Raw genomic sequence first — 18,502 nt, 5'->3', positions numbered from 1 at the left:
CCAATTACTATATTATCTATGTTATAAAACCTAAACACATGAAGAAAATACATACCAACTTGTTGAAAATTAACTAAATGTTTTCACGGAATGCAATTGTAGGACAAAGGGGCCCAAAAAGCTTATGCCTATTTTAGAGTTTTATGAAAACTTTGAGGACTTTTTTTGTACACATCCACACCAACATAGTTAGTGTTCTGAGAATGAGAAAATGTGTCCATAGAGGCAGATGTCAACTCTTATCTGCTCTGTCCTCTCAGGCTCTCTGTCAACACTACTAAAAAATATCTACAAAAGTCAAAAGGCAGACTAGTAAAACATCCGACTAATGCCTACAGAGATTTAGTGATCAAGATAAATAAAATACTTGTCTACATACGGGATTTTAGTTCCACATCCCCCCACATTAAATTGTTTTGCAAAAATGTTAAGTTTTGGGTTTTTTTTCCAGCAGTGTATTCCCATAATATTTCACATAAACTTTTGTTTAGTATGTGCTTATTTAAACTGAATTCCATTCCTGCAGATTTATTAGTCTTACAGTTTGAGGAAATAGAACCTATTCCTACACTCTACTTAGATTAATTCTATTTGTCAGAGAGAAATTCATGATTAAACAACAACAACATAAACAAAGGAGATTTCTAACACATTGTACATTTTAAAGAAAAGAAATGTATTTGCCAGGAAGACTCCATGCTCAAGTTTTATTTTTCTATATACTGTATATATATGGAAAACAAAACCAAAATCAGTTAAACACTGTAGAAAATATTAGTCCATCCTCTCTATTCATCATTTACCTTATGATGACTTCACTAAGGCAAAGCATATAAAAATATCCCCATCATTGATGGGCCGTCTAGAACAAATTTGTTTTCATCTACTAAAGAAACAGACTGCACCTCCTTGCTTAGTTTGAGGGGAAGTTCGAACCTTCTTCTATTCTGAACTCAGGAACTAAGACAGAAACGCTGACAGATCACATTCTGAAAAATCTCTTGGTAAAACAAATACAGGAGTATGTAAACCACTTGATGCAATATTGCTTCTGAAAATCAATTTAAAATTATGAAAAATAAGAATAAGCATACTACTAAACAGACTTCAGGATATTACTTTTTAATACTCCTATATATAATGAGGGCAAATAACATGCATGTTTTTTAAATTAAAACAATGTAGATAGATACATGTGAGTATAAAAAGCTTGATGAATTTACACTTTTGTTATATTAGTTTGCTGCAGACACTGGCATCTAAGCAATAAAAACACAGATACTAGAGACATTATCACCCCTGTTTTGGCACATACAGCAAGATACAGCCACAGATTTCATAGCCAATAGTTAATACTTTTGTAATCTGGAAAGCAAGGAGAGTCATGTGGCTAGCAACTCTATCAATGGCATGACTTGAAGGCAAGGACTTAATTCTTTTTCTTTGTAACTGACTACATACATGATTTTCCGTTTTGTTGAGAAAAATCGAAGTGGAACACCAAATAAGTCATTGTCTCTCATTATTACTGTCGCTAGCAAGAAAATTTGTATTCCTTATGAATGCCTAAAAGTCTTTGAAGAACCTATTTCTAGACAACATTTGAACTGCAGAGTTATAGATTACAGATTGCTACTGTAGGATATTAAACCTGTTTTTAAAGCCTCCACAGGAGCACACAACAGCATACTCTACTCATGCCATGTATCGTAGAGAAGTTTTTAAACAAAAAAAACCAACCAAATAAGAAAATGTTTTAGAACTGTATTGCACTATGACACAGTTCTTTTATATAAGACAAAGTTAAGTTGCACAAAACTTGTCAGTAATTTAAATGTTTTCACCTAGTTTCTTTCTAGTACTCCAAATCTTAGGAGACTGACTTTACTGTCTTAGTTATGACAGCTTTAGACTAATATGAAAAAGGTCATTAAAGGCTATTACAAGAAGTTAACTCCAAAGATGTTGACTTTATTACATTGAACTGTTAGGTTAGTTTTACATGTTTTTAGAGTTTATTCCAAGTACTGCAAAATAGGATTCTTGACAAGCAAGGCAATTACTATTGCAGGAGACAAGAAATTCCCACCTCACCTAAAGTACTTTAAAAATCCGCAAACTTAAAACTGCTGGGCCTTAAATGCATGTCTGAACAGCTAAACAGACATGGCTGGATTTTGTCCTAACTTGAGTAAGTTTTAAAGTCATTATCTTTATTAGAATAGCGATCACTTTATTTATATCCCTGATGGACAGAATTAGGAGCCTAATTATAGATATTGAGATTTAAGTTTCAGCAATACATACTGTGTACAGACAAGCTAAACTAAAAAAAATAAATCTACGTTATGGGGAAACAAACATTATCAGTTTAACTTTAGACTATGCGAATCCATATTGCAAAAACTATAAAAGGCAATTCCCACTAATGCAACATTATTGAATTACAGGAGAGACTGTTAGCATAGATCACCTTATATAGCTAAAAGTCAAATACAAAAATAATATAGCACTATTTATTTTCATGAATTATTCTGATAAAATATCCCTATGCAATTTCTAATTTCTAGCATATAAAATGACAGATAGGGATTAAATTGATAAATAAGACACACTGGTTCAGGTAATGTTATTTGTTATATTTATTGATAACAAATTGTATTATATACTAGAAAACAGATACATTATACATGAAATAGGTCTCTGGAAATGCACAGTTTCTCACAGAATAAATTTTTTCAACTAACGTAATTTTAATAGGCTTTCATCTATGCAAACTGTCTGTGAAACTTCCAAACATTAATATCTGTTTAGTTCACTAGTTAAGAATATATGCACTTTAGTAAAGAGCAAAAACCCCACAAAAATAAGACAACTGACTTACCTGAAGCCCCCGTGTCATGCATTTTTTCTTCATGCTTGCTATCTGGCTTAGAACCACTTTTTTCATCAGCTTCATCATCACCCCACCAGGCTGGCTGTCCATACAAAGGTGTCCCACGAGGCATGGCAGAAAGATCTATAAAATCAGCCCAAAGCAGAGGAAATTACTCTTCTGTTCAGTTGTGGTATTTAGGTTAAAATAACATGAAGAGAAAGTCATTTGCTTGGATCATATCTACTGGAAGCTGGTTGCATGTATTTGTCTGAATACAAAACAAACTTGGAGGCTGGATAACTGATCTGGGTTCTAAATATAAAAGCTTACTAATGACCTGATCAAAACTCCTGGCACAAATGTTTATGCAAAGGCACCCGACATGTCTTATTGTTACCCTGATATATCTGTAAACGTTATTTTCTGCTTTCACTCTGAAGTCATCAGCACAGCAGTACATTCCTAAAAGCTGTCCACTGTTATTTCTGTGAGAAGATCCCTACTTTTACCCACATTGACCTTTCAATGAAATCTGAACTCACTGCATGAAAAACTGATCAAATTTTGCAATGTTGCCAAGGTTCCAAATTGCTGACAGTTACTACAGAGTGCCGAAAGTTACCTTGTGTAAAACTTTACTGAGTACAACCATTTTTAATTATTTTTTTTAAAAGGTAATATTTAAATTACAGTAAAATTGAAAATGCTATTACTTATCTAGGAAGCATAAACATGATTAAACTCATTTAAACATAAAGATTAAATAAGTAAAAATGCACTGATATACTTAAGATTTCTACCTTCATAAATTGATTGGATGTTTTGACCTGATCTCTTGGAAGAATAGAATTTCTGTACCTGTGGATACTACAGTAAAAAAGGCAGTAATTCAATTCTCGAAGTTATTGATTACACTTAAAGTTTGTTTAAAATTTCACATATGTAGAGTTTTTACATTTATCTATAGACCTTCACAAGCATCCTAGCAAAGCAAATAAATACCCTTTCCAAGTTTGTGTGCTTCTGCAGCAAAAATGAATCTTACCCATTGATTTCTCTTCAGATTTCAGTGCTTCTGTAGTTTTGTGGTGCACTTCAGCTGTGGAGTCTGCTACCTTGGACTCTGAGCTTTTGGAGCTGCTTTGCTTCGACCCTTCTGCCTCTGAAGATTTTTGGGATAATTGGAGTTGACTTGTGAATTTTTCATGCTATGTGACATTAAATAGAGAAAAAAAAACCTCAAAGAATGAAAAAAAACCCCGATGTTAACAATACAAAATGACAGAAAAACATCTAGGAACTGCACACTGTTACCTTTAGTGCTTCTTCAGGGACTCTCATCTCTCCCCTGACGACACTAAATAGATTAGTATGTAAGAAATGCTAAGGAAAATAGTGGAAAGGTTTCTCAATTCACAAGAGGATTTCACAGAAAAGCAACAGTTCTTCAACCTATTGTTAATTGGAGTGTTGACACCTGTTCTACAAATACGTCACTGCTAGGACCAGCACGTACAATCATGTTCATCAAAGCAACTCTACAATTATTTACTATTTGTAAATAAAACATTGAGTAGATACCTTACTGTTGTAATAATATAAGTTCTCTTTTTTTTATTTAGCAGTTTGCTTGTAATCTTCTCTACTTGTATACAGTCTCATATGACACAAATATTTGTGTAGTTGGCTCAAAGAAAAGAAGCATTACTTTGTGAAACAGAAGTTGCAGCTTAGGTTTTAAATAGTAACAGGAAGTTGAGGTTTCTTGCAGTGAGAAACAATGAAATGTACTTTATCAATAGTTCTGACCAAAATACAGTATTCTAAAACCCGCAATTTTCTCTACTGTAGGCATTTTTGTAATACCAGGTGAAATAAATATTTCAAAGTTGCTTCTAAAATAGTATGAGAACTCTTCATTTAACACAATCATACTTCTAGCAAGAAAAGTTTGTCAGGGCATTGAGCATTTTTATGACAAGGATATCATATCCGAATCTCAATTTATCTTCCAGCTTCAGAGTGATGTATGTCTGTTCTGGAATCCTCACATCATTCACAAATGTCTACAGAAATAAACAAGGACAGAAAGACATACTGTTAAATTCCAATAGAATAAAATGATAAATCATTTAACTGGTTTTATAAGCAAGTTTTCAGCATTGCAAATTTTCTACTGGTGATTCACTGTGGAATTAAACTATAAGCTCAAATTGCCATCTGCTTCACAAAATATTTCAAAAGAAAGGTTAAACCAGGTTAAATTGCTAACCAAGCTGCTGACATCACACTGGCCTTGAAAAGTGCCTTACAAGTTTAATCCTGTTAGCAGTATTTACTGAATTGTTGATTAATGTTCCATCAAATTAGAACCTCCACTCATTATTTTTCTCGTAGTTTGCTTTTTTCAATCTGAATTAGCTGTCAGAAGTTATTTATCATCACATTTGTACAGCATTTAACATTTGATATAAGAGTCCTGAGGTAGCTTGTTGTTTTTAAACAGTCAAATGACTTAAAGGAGAAATGAAGTTATTACACGTCAGCAACTCCACATAGCAGTGATAAAGAACACAATATATTGTGACTCCTGAAAGAGCAGGTTTAACAACATTTGTAAGTATAAATAACATTATTACACCAGCTAGCCGCAAAACAGAGCAAATTCCGTTGGCTTGACAATACCTTTTGAAAATTCAGTTATTGTACAATAAACAATCCTCTCCTCGTTGAAATCCCTGTTGGAAACATAGTTGGAGAAATCAGACAAGCTTTCAGCGATTTGGATTAAAATTTATGTTTCTGAAAGTTTGCCCAGTTTCACCAGCCATATCATTTGGCAGTCAGAGGCAGCACAGATTACCAAACACTCTGATTTCAAGGTCTGGATTAAACCTAACAGCAAAAAAGAACAAGAAATTTGCAAAAACATGCTGGCATAAATTTCAAGAGAACACCCAAGGTATATAGAATGACTAATTACAGAGGCAGCAAGAAGGAAGAATAATAACATGTTCAAGTCAAATGGACCTCTGACATGTAATTTAGAAGAACTGGAAAACAATTTCATCTCTTTGGGAAAAAGCTTAAATGAACATAAATAGGGCTTGAAATTACATTATTCAGGACCTAAATAACATTCTAGAAAGTCACCTACATAAAATTCTAAGAGATAAACAAGCACTGGTAAGTACTGGTGCAAAAAAAAAAAAAAAAGTTTATTCCTTCATTGTAACTGATCTGCATCTTCAAAGAATGATTTACAGTCTTAGGAAAGTAGGCTGTCAGCTTCAAGCAAACTGCCCAGCTTCCTAACATCAGCAAGACTCAAGGTTGCATGTGGTGACTTCAGATACCCAAAAACAAGGATGAAAAGTCTGTGCACAGCGTGACCTGACAAAAAAACTTCAGCACAGCATCTTGCCTTACACTATTCCTCAAGGCTTGATTCAAGTCTGCATTAAGAAGCTACAGTTTACACTCTTAAGTTCCTCTCCCCTGTGTTCTCCCCGGCTTTCTTGAGATCTTCCCTCTCCTTTTACCTGAAAAGAAGGTAATATCTGAACTTATAAGAATGTAGCATCTTCCTTGAAAGAGATATGAATAATCAGCTGTATGCGATCAGTCTCTTGTTTCTTGGTGCTACTTTGTCTTCTGTTAAAATCTAAAATGAAGCCTTAATTTAGGGCAAATTCAAGGCAAACAAAAGATTCATGGTTTAGCTTGTATGAGATTGTTGCATTATTTTATGCATTATTTGTTTTACATTCTCCCATACCTTAAAGAATCTACAGCTTCTTGCACATTTTCACTTTTTGTAACAACTACACGTTAATACTGCAGATAGGAGATGAAATATCCAGGGTGCTTTTCTGAAAGACATTTACTACAGGTTTGTGCCAGTTTGGAGGACTCAAAATATCGCAACCCCACAGGATCATCTTACTTCAAAATTAAGAATTCTACAACAACATGTATGTATTTCTAAGGAATGCAGCAGCTGAATGCTGTCATTTTTTAAGCACTATGAAGCTAGGGACACACATACACACCATCTTGAATAATTAAGCCATCTAAGAATCTGAATCTTTGAATGCTTGTGTTGCTCATCTAAATCTATCACTATAAGGTAAGTCTGGAAAGACAGAAACAATTTCCTTCCCCAAAATTTTAAAGGGATCTTCTGTTTTATTCTCTTTTTCTAAATGAAAATAATGTTGGGTTCATTATTTACAAAATTGCTTACCTACATTATAGAAAATATCTTGGTTAGAGAAATTAGAATTAAAGGTCCCACTATTTAGTGGTTTGTAAGCATGAAACTTTGAGTGGCGTTCAATACATATTTATACCAATTAAACATTGTGAGAGTTCAGAGCAAAAATGCGTGTGAAGAATATCCTCAAGGCAGCTGGAATTTTAGTGAATCACCATAATCTAGGCTGCCTTGAGGACATGAATGTATATATGCATGTATGCATTTCTTCTCCCAGGTCAGGGTTCTGAAATTCATGTGCACAAACTACACTCAAGCCACAGAGTTCTGAAGGTAGTGTGTGCAGTCTGAAGACATCTCGTGACTGAACTGATGGCCTACAACAAGAAGCCTCAGTTGCTTTTTCACTGGAGTTTTGAAATCCCTCCAGACTTTGAAATGCAAGACAGAGTTAGCTTGAAAATCTAGTTACTATATAAACAAGGAATCCTTTTGCCTCTTTAAATCACCCTACACACATTTTTATATATTCACATGATTTCTAAAGCTTTATTCTTCAAATAGCGAGAGAGTCAACTCTCCTTAAGCCATTAAAAAGTTTGCTAAGCATTTTGCAATCCAGCCCTAAAATATCAGTGTGAAAGGAATTCACTATCCTGTAATTATAACTGAGAAGAATGCTATTCACCTGGGTAATAGATGATTGATAATTCTTCTGGTATGTTTTTGAGGTGACAAGGAGACAATACAGTTGAATTCTGCTGATACTGGTGAAATAATAAATTATATCTTAGCAACTGTACACATTTTCTTCAGGAAAGATAAATTCCCTTGATCTTTTTGTATGAAATAAAAGATAAGCAGGAATGACCAAGAGAAGTCATGATGGAAATAAAAGTTTTATTTTGGAAATAAAAGTTTTATATCATGTAAATCTGATTAAAATTTACTTCTGTTTTTTTTTTTTTTTTTTTCAGATCTAGATGTACAACATCCAGGATGAAGATGTAGCTTTTGAGGGATTAAAGGGTTGTAAATTCCATTAAGAAGAGGGTCCATTAAGAATAGGAAAAAACTCAAAAGACTAAAAAGGGATTTATTGCTCTTCTGCATTTCAGAAATACAGGAAAAAAAATTAAAATCTTGATTCTATTGTATTAAAAAAAAAAAGGCATTTCAGCCTCTAGTATGTCTGGTTAAGAAATGGACTTTTATTTCATATGCTGTTTCTTTTTTCTCCTTTTTCATATAGAAAATAATGTTAAACTGTACTTCATACGTAACAAAAGAAAAAAAGGACGAAATAACCAAATTGCATTTAAACCTATTTAGCTTATTCTATATTAGCCTTTAGTTTTGCAGTATCCTTTGCAGTATCAAAAGTATGGTTAATGTGTAAGAGTCAAGTTATTACAGACTAATATAGGGAAAATGTAAAGTTATGAGCAAAATAGTTACCTATGTCATTTTAAGTTTTAAGGCTTTTCTAGGGATTGCATATACAGTATTCTAGGTAAGCTTCACCTTTTGTAACTATTTTGACTATTAGATTAGATTGTTAAAAACTTATTAACTTTGTCATATTTTTGTAGCCCTTTAGATAATTCTTTATGAGCTTCTTATAAACACTGGATATGGTTGTTATTTTATATAAATTAAAATGTTTGGCTGCGTCATGAATATGTACTGAGTAAAACTGCGAGTTCATCTGTGATAGATATTCACTACCAAGAGCTTTGTAAATATTAATTTGAATAAGCCTTGTCAAATGTTTAAAAAAATAGAAGCTGATGGAGAAATCTCAAGCTTCTGCCTTTTAGCATTGATTTAGGTTTTTGTCTTTGATCTTGAAGTGCATTTTGAAATAAAAGCCGTTAGTCTGTCTCTATTAGCTCTTCTGTTTTTATGGTAACTAACTCAGCCTTCCAAAAAGTCAGTCTGAACTCCATATGAAACCAGTATAATGTGAAGGATTATTTCCTTTGCATAGTTGTAGATGTATGAGAAATTTACTCCTTAAATATTTAATACACCTCTGTATTTTGAAAGTCAGTGCACTGTTTCAAGGCAGTTATCAAAAAATTAATTCAGCACACAGTAATATTTTGCTGAGCCACTTGATTTTTTTTTTCTAATCCTGTTATTCCTTTAGTCAATAGTCATACCTTCAGATTTTCCTTGCCTTGTCACAAAACTTGAATTTAGTAAAAATAAATGTTAAAAAGCCTTCATTCGCCTCCTTTCTTTGCCTCCAATAAGGAGCTTTCAGATATTTGCTTCTCTTGATCTGCTTCATTCTCAAGTTTGAGGTGTCAGTTGTTCTATAGCTGTTTACCTAGACACATCAAAGAAACTCCTTCTTCCCAATTTTGAGACAGGGAACATTAAGTCTTAGGAGTTCAGTCCTTGTCTTTGTCTTCTCAGTGCTTCCCTTACTATGTCTTTCCAACTGTGCTTTTCTTATATACCTCTACCTACCTGCTTTCAGGTCAAAAGAGGAAAAGCATAATTTTGTAACACTGTACTTAAACCAAAGTGTGTGACAGAACAATATATGCAATGACTCCGCACTGTGTGGTGAACTACTAACTAGACAATAATTCCTTTGATCTAGCTACTATTTCCACTGAGAACACGAGCTCCGTAGCAGCCAAGTCCCTCTTTTAGGGCTTCATCAGCTTCTACCAGTTCTTATTTTACTTGCTTCATCAAACGCAAATGTTTATTTTAGGCCTCCTTTTAGTCCCATTTCTGTGGAGAACAGATGTATACTTTTCTTAGCATACATTTTCAAACTTGCATTAAAAAAGGAATTAGCATACGCTTGTTAAGTCATACTTTCCTTGCTCAGAAAATAACCCCAAACAATCATACAAAAGACTATGGGGAGCTATCCTTTTCTGATGGTAACTTACCCCATTCAGGCTGCCCAAATCCTTCACCAAGTGTTCATCTGTAGAGGCATCATAGTTAAGTACAGCATGCTGCTTGTCCACACTTCGTGACTAAAATACATATATATAACAAGAAAAAAAGGTAAGGTATTTAAAAAACAGACCAAGATAGCATTTATCACTATTACTTAAGAAGAGCATGATTATTTTCTTTCTACATAGCATATTTCTTCAAATGATATTAAAAAATTAGTCCCATGTGAAAAAACTCACTCTCTAACCATACCCAACTCTGGCCCTGGGTGACCACAGCAGAATCCTAAAATTATCTCAGAAAAATTATTTTCTTAATATTTCCCCAATGTGGTTATAAATCAGATCCAGCCATATCTTATCCAAAAATATTATTTTTCCAGTTCATCACAGTATCATAGATTGCTGAGCCACTTGATTTTTTTTTTCTAATCCTGTTATTCCTTTAGTCAATAGTCATACCTTCAGATTTTCCTTGCCTTGTCACAAAACTTGAATTTAGTAAAAATAAATGTTAAAAAGCCTTCATTCGCCTCCTTTCTTTGCCTCCAATAAGGAGCTTTCAGATATTTGCTTCTCTTGATCTGCTTCATTCTCAAGTTTGAGGTGTCAGTTGTTCTATAGCTGTTTACCTAGACACATCAAAGAAACTCCTTCTTCCCAATTTTGAGACAGGGAACATTAAGTCTTAGGAGTTCAGTCCTTGTCTTTGTCTTCTCAGTGCTTCCCTTACTATGTCTTTCCAACTGTGCTTTTCTTATATACCTCTACCTACCTGCTTTCAGGTCAAAAGAGGAAAAGCATAATTTTGTAACACTGTACTTAAACCAAAGTGTGTGACAGAACAATATATGCAATGACTCCGCACTGTGTGGTGAACTACTAACTAGACAATAATTCCTTTGATCTAGCTACTATTTCCACTGAGAACACGAGCTCCGTAGCAGCCAAGTCCCTCTTTTAGGGCTTCATCAGCTTCTACCAGTTCTTATTTTACTTGCTTCATCAAACGCAAATGTTTATTTTAGGCCTCCTTTTAGTCCCATTTCTGTGGAGAACAGATGTATACTTTTCTTAGCATACATTTTCAAACTTGCATTAAAAAAGGAATTAGCATACGCTTGTTAAGTCATACTTTCCTTGCTCAGAAAATAACCCCAAACAATCATACAAAAGACTATGGGGAGCTATCCTTTTCTGATGGTAACTTACCCCATTCAGGCTGCCCAAATCCTTCACCAAGTGTTCATCTGTAGAGGCATCATAGTTAAGTACAGCATGCTGCTTGTCCACACTTCGTGACTAAAATACATATATATAACAAGAAAAAAAGGTAAGGTATTTAAAAAACAGACCAAGATAGCATTTATCACTATTACTTAAGAAGAGCATGATTATTTTCTTTCTACATAGCATATTTCTTCAAATGATATTAAAAAATTAGTCCCATGTGAAAAAACTCACTCTCTAACCATACCCAACTCTGGCCCTGGGTGACCACAGCAGAATCCTAAAATTACCTCAGAAAAATTATTTTCTTAATATTTCCCCAATGTGGTTATAAATCAGATCCAGCCATATCTTATCCAAAAATATTATTTTTCCAGTTCATCACAGTATCATAGAATGGTTTGGGTTGGAAGGGACTTTAAAGATCATCTATTTCTATTCCCCCTGCCCATTGCCAGTGACCTTCCACTGGACCAGGTTGCCCAAAGCCCCATCCATCCACGTCTTGGATACTTCCAGGGATACGGCATTCACAATTTCTCTGGGCAACCTGTTCCACTGTCTCACCATCCTTATAGTGAAAAATTTCTTCCAGATATCAAATCTAAATTCCAATTTTAAGCCATTACCCCACATCCTATCACTACATGGCATGTAAAAAGTCCCTCCCCATCCCTTCTGTAGGCCGCCTTCAGGTACTGAAAGGCTGCTCTAAGGTCTCCCCAGAGCCTTCTCCAGGCTCAACAACCGCAGCTCTCTCAGCCTGTCATCATTCATAGAAAAAAATGCTCCAGCCCTCTTTGTGGCCCTCCTCTGGACCCACTCCAACAGGTCGGTGTCCTTCTTTTGATGCAGCCCAGGGTATGGTTGGCCTTCTGGGCTGCAAACTGGCTGAACATCACTGATGTTTAATCTAACATCATCAATTTCACCTTTATTTCTCTGTCTCTCTCCTTAACTACATACACCTTTCAAAATGTGAGTATGATTGGATGGCATTGCTGTTCTCTCTGAACCATGCTATTTTCTGTCATGCATCAGTAAATCTTCCATTGTGTTGCTCTGGATACCTAACACAGTATACAAGTATTCAAATTGTTTCTTCTTGATCTCAATTTCCTAAACAAATTAGCTATGTATTCTTCACTAAATGGCTGAGTGGTTCCTGAATTACTACTCCCATAAGTTCTGACTCTTTTTCTTTGATCAGTCCTTCCTTAAGCTCTTAGCCATTTATTTAATTAACTTTTTAGTTCACATCCAAATGTCAACCCATAGATCAGGAACAATTCTTGCTACTATTTTCTCTGAGAACTCCGCCTCCCTTAACAGCTCAGTCCCTCATTTAGCACTTGCCCACAGCCAAGCATTTGTAGCCTGAGGTGCTGATTTCAAGCAGGGAAGAGGTGGGACTAGATGTACACTTCCTTCACCCGTACATGTGGTCATCACCTTGACATCTAGAAGAGTTCCCAGCTGGATGGATGCCACAGCTCATCTTCCCCAGCTGTGCACTCAGTCTGCTTTCTGGCATTTCTGCTAGTGCAGTGTCCTACCATGATTGCATAGCAGAAAATTTCTTCCAACAGTATTCTTTCCAGTTTCAGGTTTGCATCTTCTATCCTTGCTACTCAACTCATTGTTCAGGACTATATAGCACTGAGAATGGTAAAATTCTGACCAAGATTTCTGTGCTTATTTTTTTACTGGCATCTGCAGTTCTAGGAGTCCCAGGTTATCGTTGCATTAGCCAATTCAAGGCATCAGACCATACTATCATGATTCCTAAGGAAATGCCTTCTCTTCTCAGAATCCCACATTTATCATCTTGTTCCTTCTTGATTTCTTGGGACTTGGTAATATTATTTTCCTTCCTTCTTTTCAATTTACTTCCTTATTCTTCCTTTCCATGCCATCTTTTGACTGCCTCACTTTCTCCTCAATAAAGAGAAATCAATTCTCTTCTGCATATACTATGTTATTTTTAGACTTACCATTTGAGCTAATTTGCTCTGCAGTCTTGAGGAGTATAGAAGGGGGACCAGGATATAAAAGACGAAGGCAGAATTAAGGAAGAGATAGACAACAGAACAAGAGGGTTCATGCCAATAAAAGCTGCACTACTATACAACTACTATACAACTACTATACAACTACTATACAACTACTATACAACATCATTTAAGTGTTCTGAACGGTAGATATACTAGATATACTTCTATACTTAATGGAAGATATACTAGTATAGCTCATTTTCTACTAACTTTTAATAACTTATCTCAGTAAAATCAATTTATTGATGTGGGTGTTCTGCCGAGCCTATGATTTCACTGAATTTCACTGAATTTTTAGAGTTGGAAGGGACCATAGAGATCATCTAGTCCAACTCCTCTGCTAAAGCAGGACCACCCAGAGCTTGTCAAAGCAGGTTACTCAGGACTGCATCCAGGCGGGTCTTGAAAATCTCCAAAGAAGGGGACTCCACAACATCCCTGGGCAGCCTGTTCCAGGGCTCTGTCACCCTCACTGTGAAAAAGTTCTTCCTTCAAGCAGAGATTACACTTTTCCACACTCAAGTGATGCTGCAATGCAAGCACAAGAATTACCCTATCTTTACTTAGGTTACGGGAAAAATTTCTGACCTTCTTTCAACTATGTTATTCAAATACAAATTGTATTATTAATCAAATGTTTTATTATCTTTAGATGCTACTTCCTACCAAAAAAAAGGTAAAATGTAGATGACATAGAAAATCCTTAAAGCTTCATGATATTCTGTCACGTCTTCTGAAATGGTAAAGAATGATTACTCAAGTCTGTGACTATTAGAAAAACACCTGAAATTCTGCAGAACATTAACGTCCTCCTCAGGCTCAGATTTCTTGCATATAATCAGACATGTTTTTTTCATTGCAGACAATCCTTACTGGTGAAAAAGATTGTGCAAATCTTTTAAACACCATTTTTCCTGCTGATTTGTTACTGTAGCCTTCTACTCAAATTTAAGTATTATCAAAATTACTTTTTATAAGACTGTGGTGCCCTGGCTAAGCACCACACAGCTTCTCACTCAGTCCCCTCTGTCCCAGTGGGATGGGGAGGAGAACAGGAAGAGCAAAAGCAAGAAAACTCATGCATCAAGTTAAAGATATTTTAAGTAGCGAAGGAAAGAGGAAGAAGAAAGAAGAAATAAAACAAGTGATGCAAAGGCAGTCACTCACCACCTCCCACAAGAAAACCAGTGCCCAGCCAGTCTTTGAGCAGTGGTTACCTTCCCCGAAGTCCCTTCCCTCAGATTTATGGCTAAGCGTGACATTATATTGCACAGAATATCCTTTGGTCAGCTTGGGACAGCTGTTCTGGTTGTGTTCCCTCTCAACTTCTTGTGCACCCCCAACATAGTCACGTGTGTGTAGGAGGAGCAAAGTGAGGAAGAAAGAATGCCTTGAAACTGTGTGTGCACACTGTTCAGTAACAGTTATAATATTTGTGTGTTATCAACACTGTTTTGGTCACAAATCCAAAACACAGCACCATAAGGACTTCTAAAAAGAAAATTTATTCCATCCCAGCCAGACCCAATACAAAGATTTACACATGACTGCAGAAATAATGAATATCATAGAATAACTCTGCTAAGAGCTGTATGAATATAAAGAGGAAAACTCCATCTTCAATTAAAATAAATTTATAACTAGCATTATTTCAGACAAAGACTGTTCAATCCAATTCACACTACTAAGAAAATGTTCAGAATACAGAAAATAAGAGTATTCCTCTTTGGAAATAATTTTGATATTATGAATAATGTACAATTTTACACCTTGAGGATGATTCTCCCATCAAGATTCAACAAGGTATTTATCTGCAAGCAGGGTGATGCACTGGAGCAGCTAGCTAAAGACAAAGACTGCACACTATGTTTGAGCATATTTAGAAAATAACCCAGCTAAAGCAAATTGGTATTCCCAGGCATGAACAAAACCTCTGTTAGAACAACAGTGGGTAGGTACAGATCTGAGGTCTAATTCTATCAAGCATGCAACAGAACTGAAATGCTTTTTAATAAGACTTTTATAACATGTTTTCTGTCAAGAGATTATGAATAAAAGCATTACATTCTGCTTTCTTTATCATGCATTGTCCACACGCTTTGCAGTAAGAGAATAACTGATTTGTAAAGAGTGGAAAGGAAGGGCCTACACAAAGAGCTATACATACAGAACAAGAACACATTATTAGCTTCTCTTCTGGTGGATTCCCCTCCCTTCAGCAGTATGTGGTGTTACAGTCATGCTGGCATGTAGACCTAATATAACACCAGGCTAAAGAGAATATTCTTGAAAATAACTAGGCCCCTTGATTTTTTTTTTACTACCTCTGAAGACAATATGCAACAAATAACATTTGTCAATGACTGGAATCAATTCACAATATTAATCAAAGAGGCAGCTACTTTTGAAGGTGATGATTACTGAAGTTTTATAACACAAAATAATAAATGCTTGAGTATTCAGTTGCACTCTAAGAACTGATCACCCACAGACAGGTGATGACAGGGGAGAGAGAAGGAAGAAAAGGCTCCTTTTTTCAGAGACAACAATCCATTAAAAGAAGCTAGTGGAAAAATAAATTTTTTTGATTATGATCTTCTGTGCAGGAACAAGAGGGTGGAGTTCTTTGGCTTTTGTTTTGTTTTGGAGTTTTTTGTGTTCCTTTGTTGGTTTGTTCAGGTTTTTTTTAATACTTCCCTCATAAATCACCAAGACATCATACTGTATGTCTTTGAAGAGAAATTTAGAGTATTTTCAACTACTTTTTAACAGCACAAAGTATTTTCCTCGCCAATAAAACCTTTGGATGCCTTCTGAGGTTGAAAGCCAAACGCAATTTACTAGAGATACTACATTCTGAGTAATAAACATTAAAAAGGATTCTAGGCACTTCATTTGTAAGTGAGATTATAATTGGCCATTAATGGCTGCACATACGCTCTTGGTTACAAAAAATCCAAAAGAAAATATTTTATTGAATGGTACAAAGTGTTGCAAATATTAGTTTTGAAGTTCAGTCCTCTTAAGAGTTCTACTTTAACCAAAGACAAGAATTCAAGAAGAAACTCCCCAAATACTACCATTAACCATTCAAAAATACATATACTAGAAAGAAGCAGCTCACAAGACTACAGCTTTGACAGGACAAAGTGCATGAAATATGGCAACATAACAGTACAGTTACACATCTCTAACAGTTCTGCATCGTGATTCTGGACGTTGAGGAAGTTACTGAAGTATCAAGCTATTTTGACTAAGACTTGTATTTTTACAGTTCCACTTAAACTATTACTGAGTCATTCAACTTCCTTAGAGACATATTCTTCTCTACTAACTTCATTTGCCTTTGTACAACAAGATCAGGACATGGGGATAGAGTTACATCAAATCATGTGACTAAATTAGATTATGAGCTGCAGAAAAAAAGAAAGCTCTTTTCAAAAGCATTCAGTGCACCTAGCATTATCACATTTTATGGGAGCACAGAGTCTACTTTACTGGTCATACTGCAAAATTTATTTCATCTTTATTCTTGCATTCAGTATGTAATTTATATGACAAAAATGTGATCTTCTGAACTTCGACAGTAACTGTACGGTTGATGGGAATAAATTTAAACTAACTTTTTCTAAGAACACAAAAAATTAATCAAAACAATTGCTCCCCCAACATCTGTGGAATTTAATTTTTGGAAGGAATATAAAACTGGTGCATTAAGTTGACGATTTAAGCAGTTGCACATGTAAGGCTGACGCAATTACCTGTAACATCAGCTCACAGTCATCTCTTCCAACAAAAATCATTTCTCGTGGCAGCCTATGGCGGGTGCCTCCACTGCTCACCAAAAACCAGGATGTTAAGCTCATTTTCTGCTTAGCTGATAAATCCTTGGCAAAGCTACGTCATCCTGCAGCGAGAAAGAAGGAGAGACAGAGAAATTCATTTTAGTTATTTTTAGCTACAGTTCCTGCTCAGCAAACACAGTGAGCAGAATACATAAAGCCTTTGAAAATATGGCATTCTCAAAAGCATGTACTGAATCCAGCAATCACGGGAAGTGACAGGCTGTAGATTTACATAGTCTGAGGCTTCAGGCAACTAGACAAATTTAATCGGAGCTAAACTTCTTTGAAATGAACAACCAGCTAGTTAATCCCAAAGTCATATGTCAAGTTGTCAGAAAGCCTTTAACATTTGACCGCTTAATATCAAGATAATTGCTACATTAATGTTTCACTATCACAACCAATAAACAACGTGGCAAATATTCACAAAATACAGCAAGTAACTCGAATGTGTGTCACTATATTTTCCTGCGAAAAAGAACTACCTCCTTCGGTTTTAAACTCAAGCCCTCTATCCGCAAGTTTTGCTTCCTATTTCACACTAGATTTTCTCAAATAAAACTTGTGTTTTGGAAATTTAACAGTGTACATTTAAAATGGCAAACAACAGAGCAATATGAACAATTTAAAAGTTGTTTATAAGTAATAAAGTAATAAGGAAAAAAACTGAAAGCGGTGTTCCTACAAAACTTTACCTTGATTTTCCAATAAACAAAATTACATACTACATACACAGAAAAAAAACCCCATAGCCATTTAAAATGTCATAAAATATAAAAGAAAACAAAAACCTGAGAACTGGATAAAATCTTTTATTGAAAAGTTCTTCACATAATATGACCTGGACAAAAATATGATTAAAAGCACTCTCCAAAGTAATTCAATGGTTGATACTTTGAAAAGCCTTTAAGAAGCATTTCAAAACTCTCTTTAAAAAAAAAAAGCAAGCGAAAGCAACCATTTCATTCATTGCCACTCTGTATTCACTAAGTGGAAAGCTGAATAAAATAAAAAGCAACGTCTGCATTCCTCTCAGTACCAAATAGCTGGCATTTATCTTCTCTTTTATTTTGATGTCATTTAGTGAAATTATATAACAAATGTACTGTAAGTAGACATAAGCCTGTAGCAGACTTGAGCATAATCTGCCTAACAACAAGAATGCAGTGAGGTTCTCAAAACCAAGACTAATATGTAAGCACTGGTTAAGATGACTGCCAAGGTTCTCAAAACCAAGACTAATATGTAAGCACTGGTTAAGGTGACTGCCAAGGTTATCAAAACCAAGACTAATATGTAGGCACTGGTTAAGGTGACTGCCAGTGCTGCCCCATTAGGCAAACTACAACCAA

At 35.2% G+C, this 18,502-nt stretch overlaps 1 protein-coding gene across 8 annotated transcripts in view; it reads right to left on the bottom strand.

The window, feature by feature from the left end:
- Positions 1 to 17,206, bottom strand: part of CEP170 (centrosomal protein 170kDa) — a 77,858-nt gene extending 60,652 nt beyond the window's left edge. For 5 of the 8 annotated variants that reach the window (XM_014950798.1, XM_014950800.1, XM_014950801.1 and 2 more), the window contains exons 1-6: positions 17,067 to 17,201; positions 11,234 to 11,323; positions 4,866 to 4,944; positions 4,193 to 4,251; positions 3,924 to 4,086; positions 2,885 to 3,019 (exon numbers count right to left, since the gene is read on the bottom strand). In XM_014950798.1, coding sequence (XP_014806284.1) covers positions 2,885 to 3,019; positions 3,924 to 4,086; positions 4,193 to 4,251; positions 4,866 to 4,944; positions 11,234 to 11,323; positions 17,067 to 17,171 — 631 coding nt within the window. In that variant the 5' untranslated portion in view covers positions 17,172 to 17,201. Of the gene's footprint in view, positions 1 to 2,884; positions 3,020 to 3,923; positions 4,087 to 4,192; positions 4,252 to 4,865; positions 4,945 to 10,009; positions 10,100 to 11,233; positions 11,324 to 17,066 lie in introns of those variants that run through there. The other 3 variants (XM_014950803.1, XM_014950806.1, XM_014950805.1) reach the window with 2 other exon arrangements.
- Between the last annotated feature and the right edge of the window lie 1,296 nt (positions 17,207 to 18,502).

The sequence above is a fragment of the Calidris pugnax genome, unplaced genomic scaffold, assembly GCF_001431845.1.
Source record: "Calidris pugnax isolate Ruff unplaced genomic scaffold, ASM143184v1 scaffold24, whole genome shotgun sequence".
Lineage (NCBI taxonomy): Eukaryota > Metazoa > Chordata > Aves > Charadriiformes > Scolopacidae > Calidris > Calidris pugnax.
This window is presented reverse-complemented; position numbering and strand designations above follow the sequence as displayed.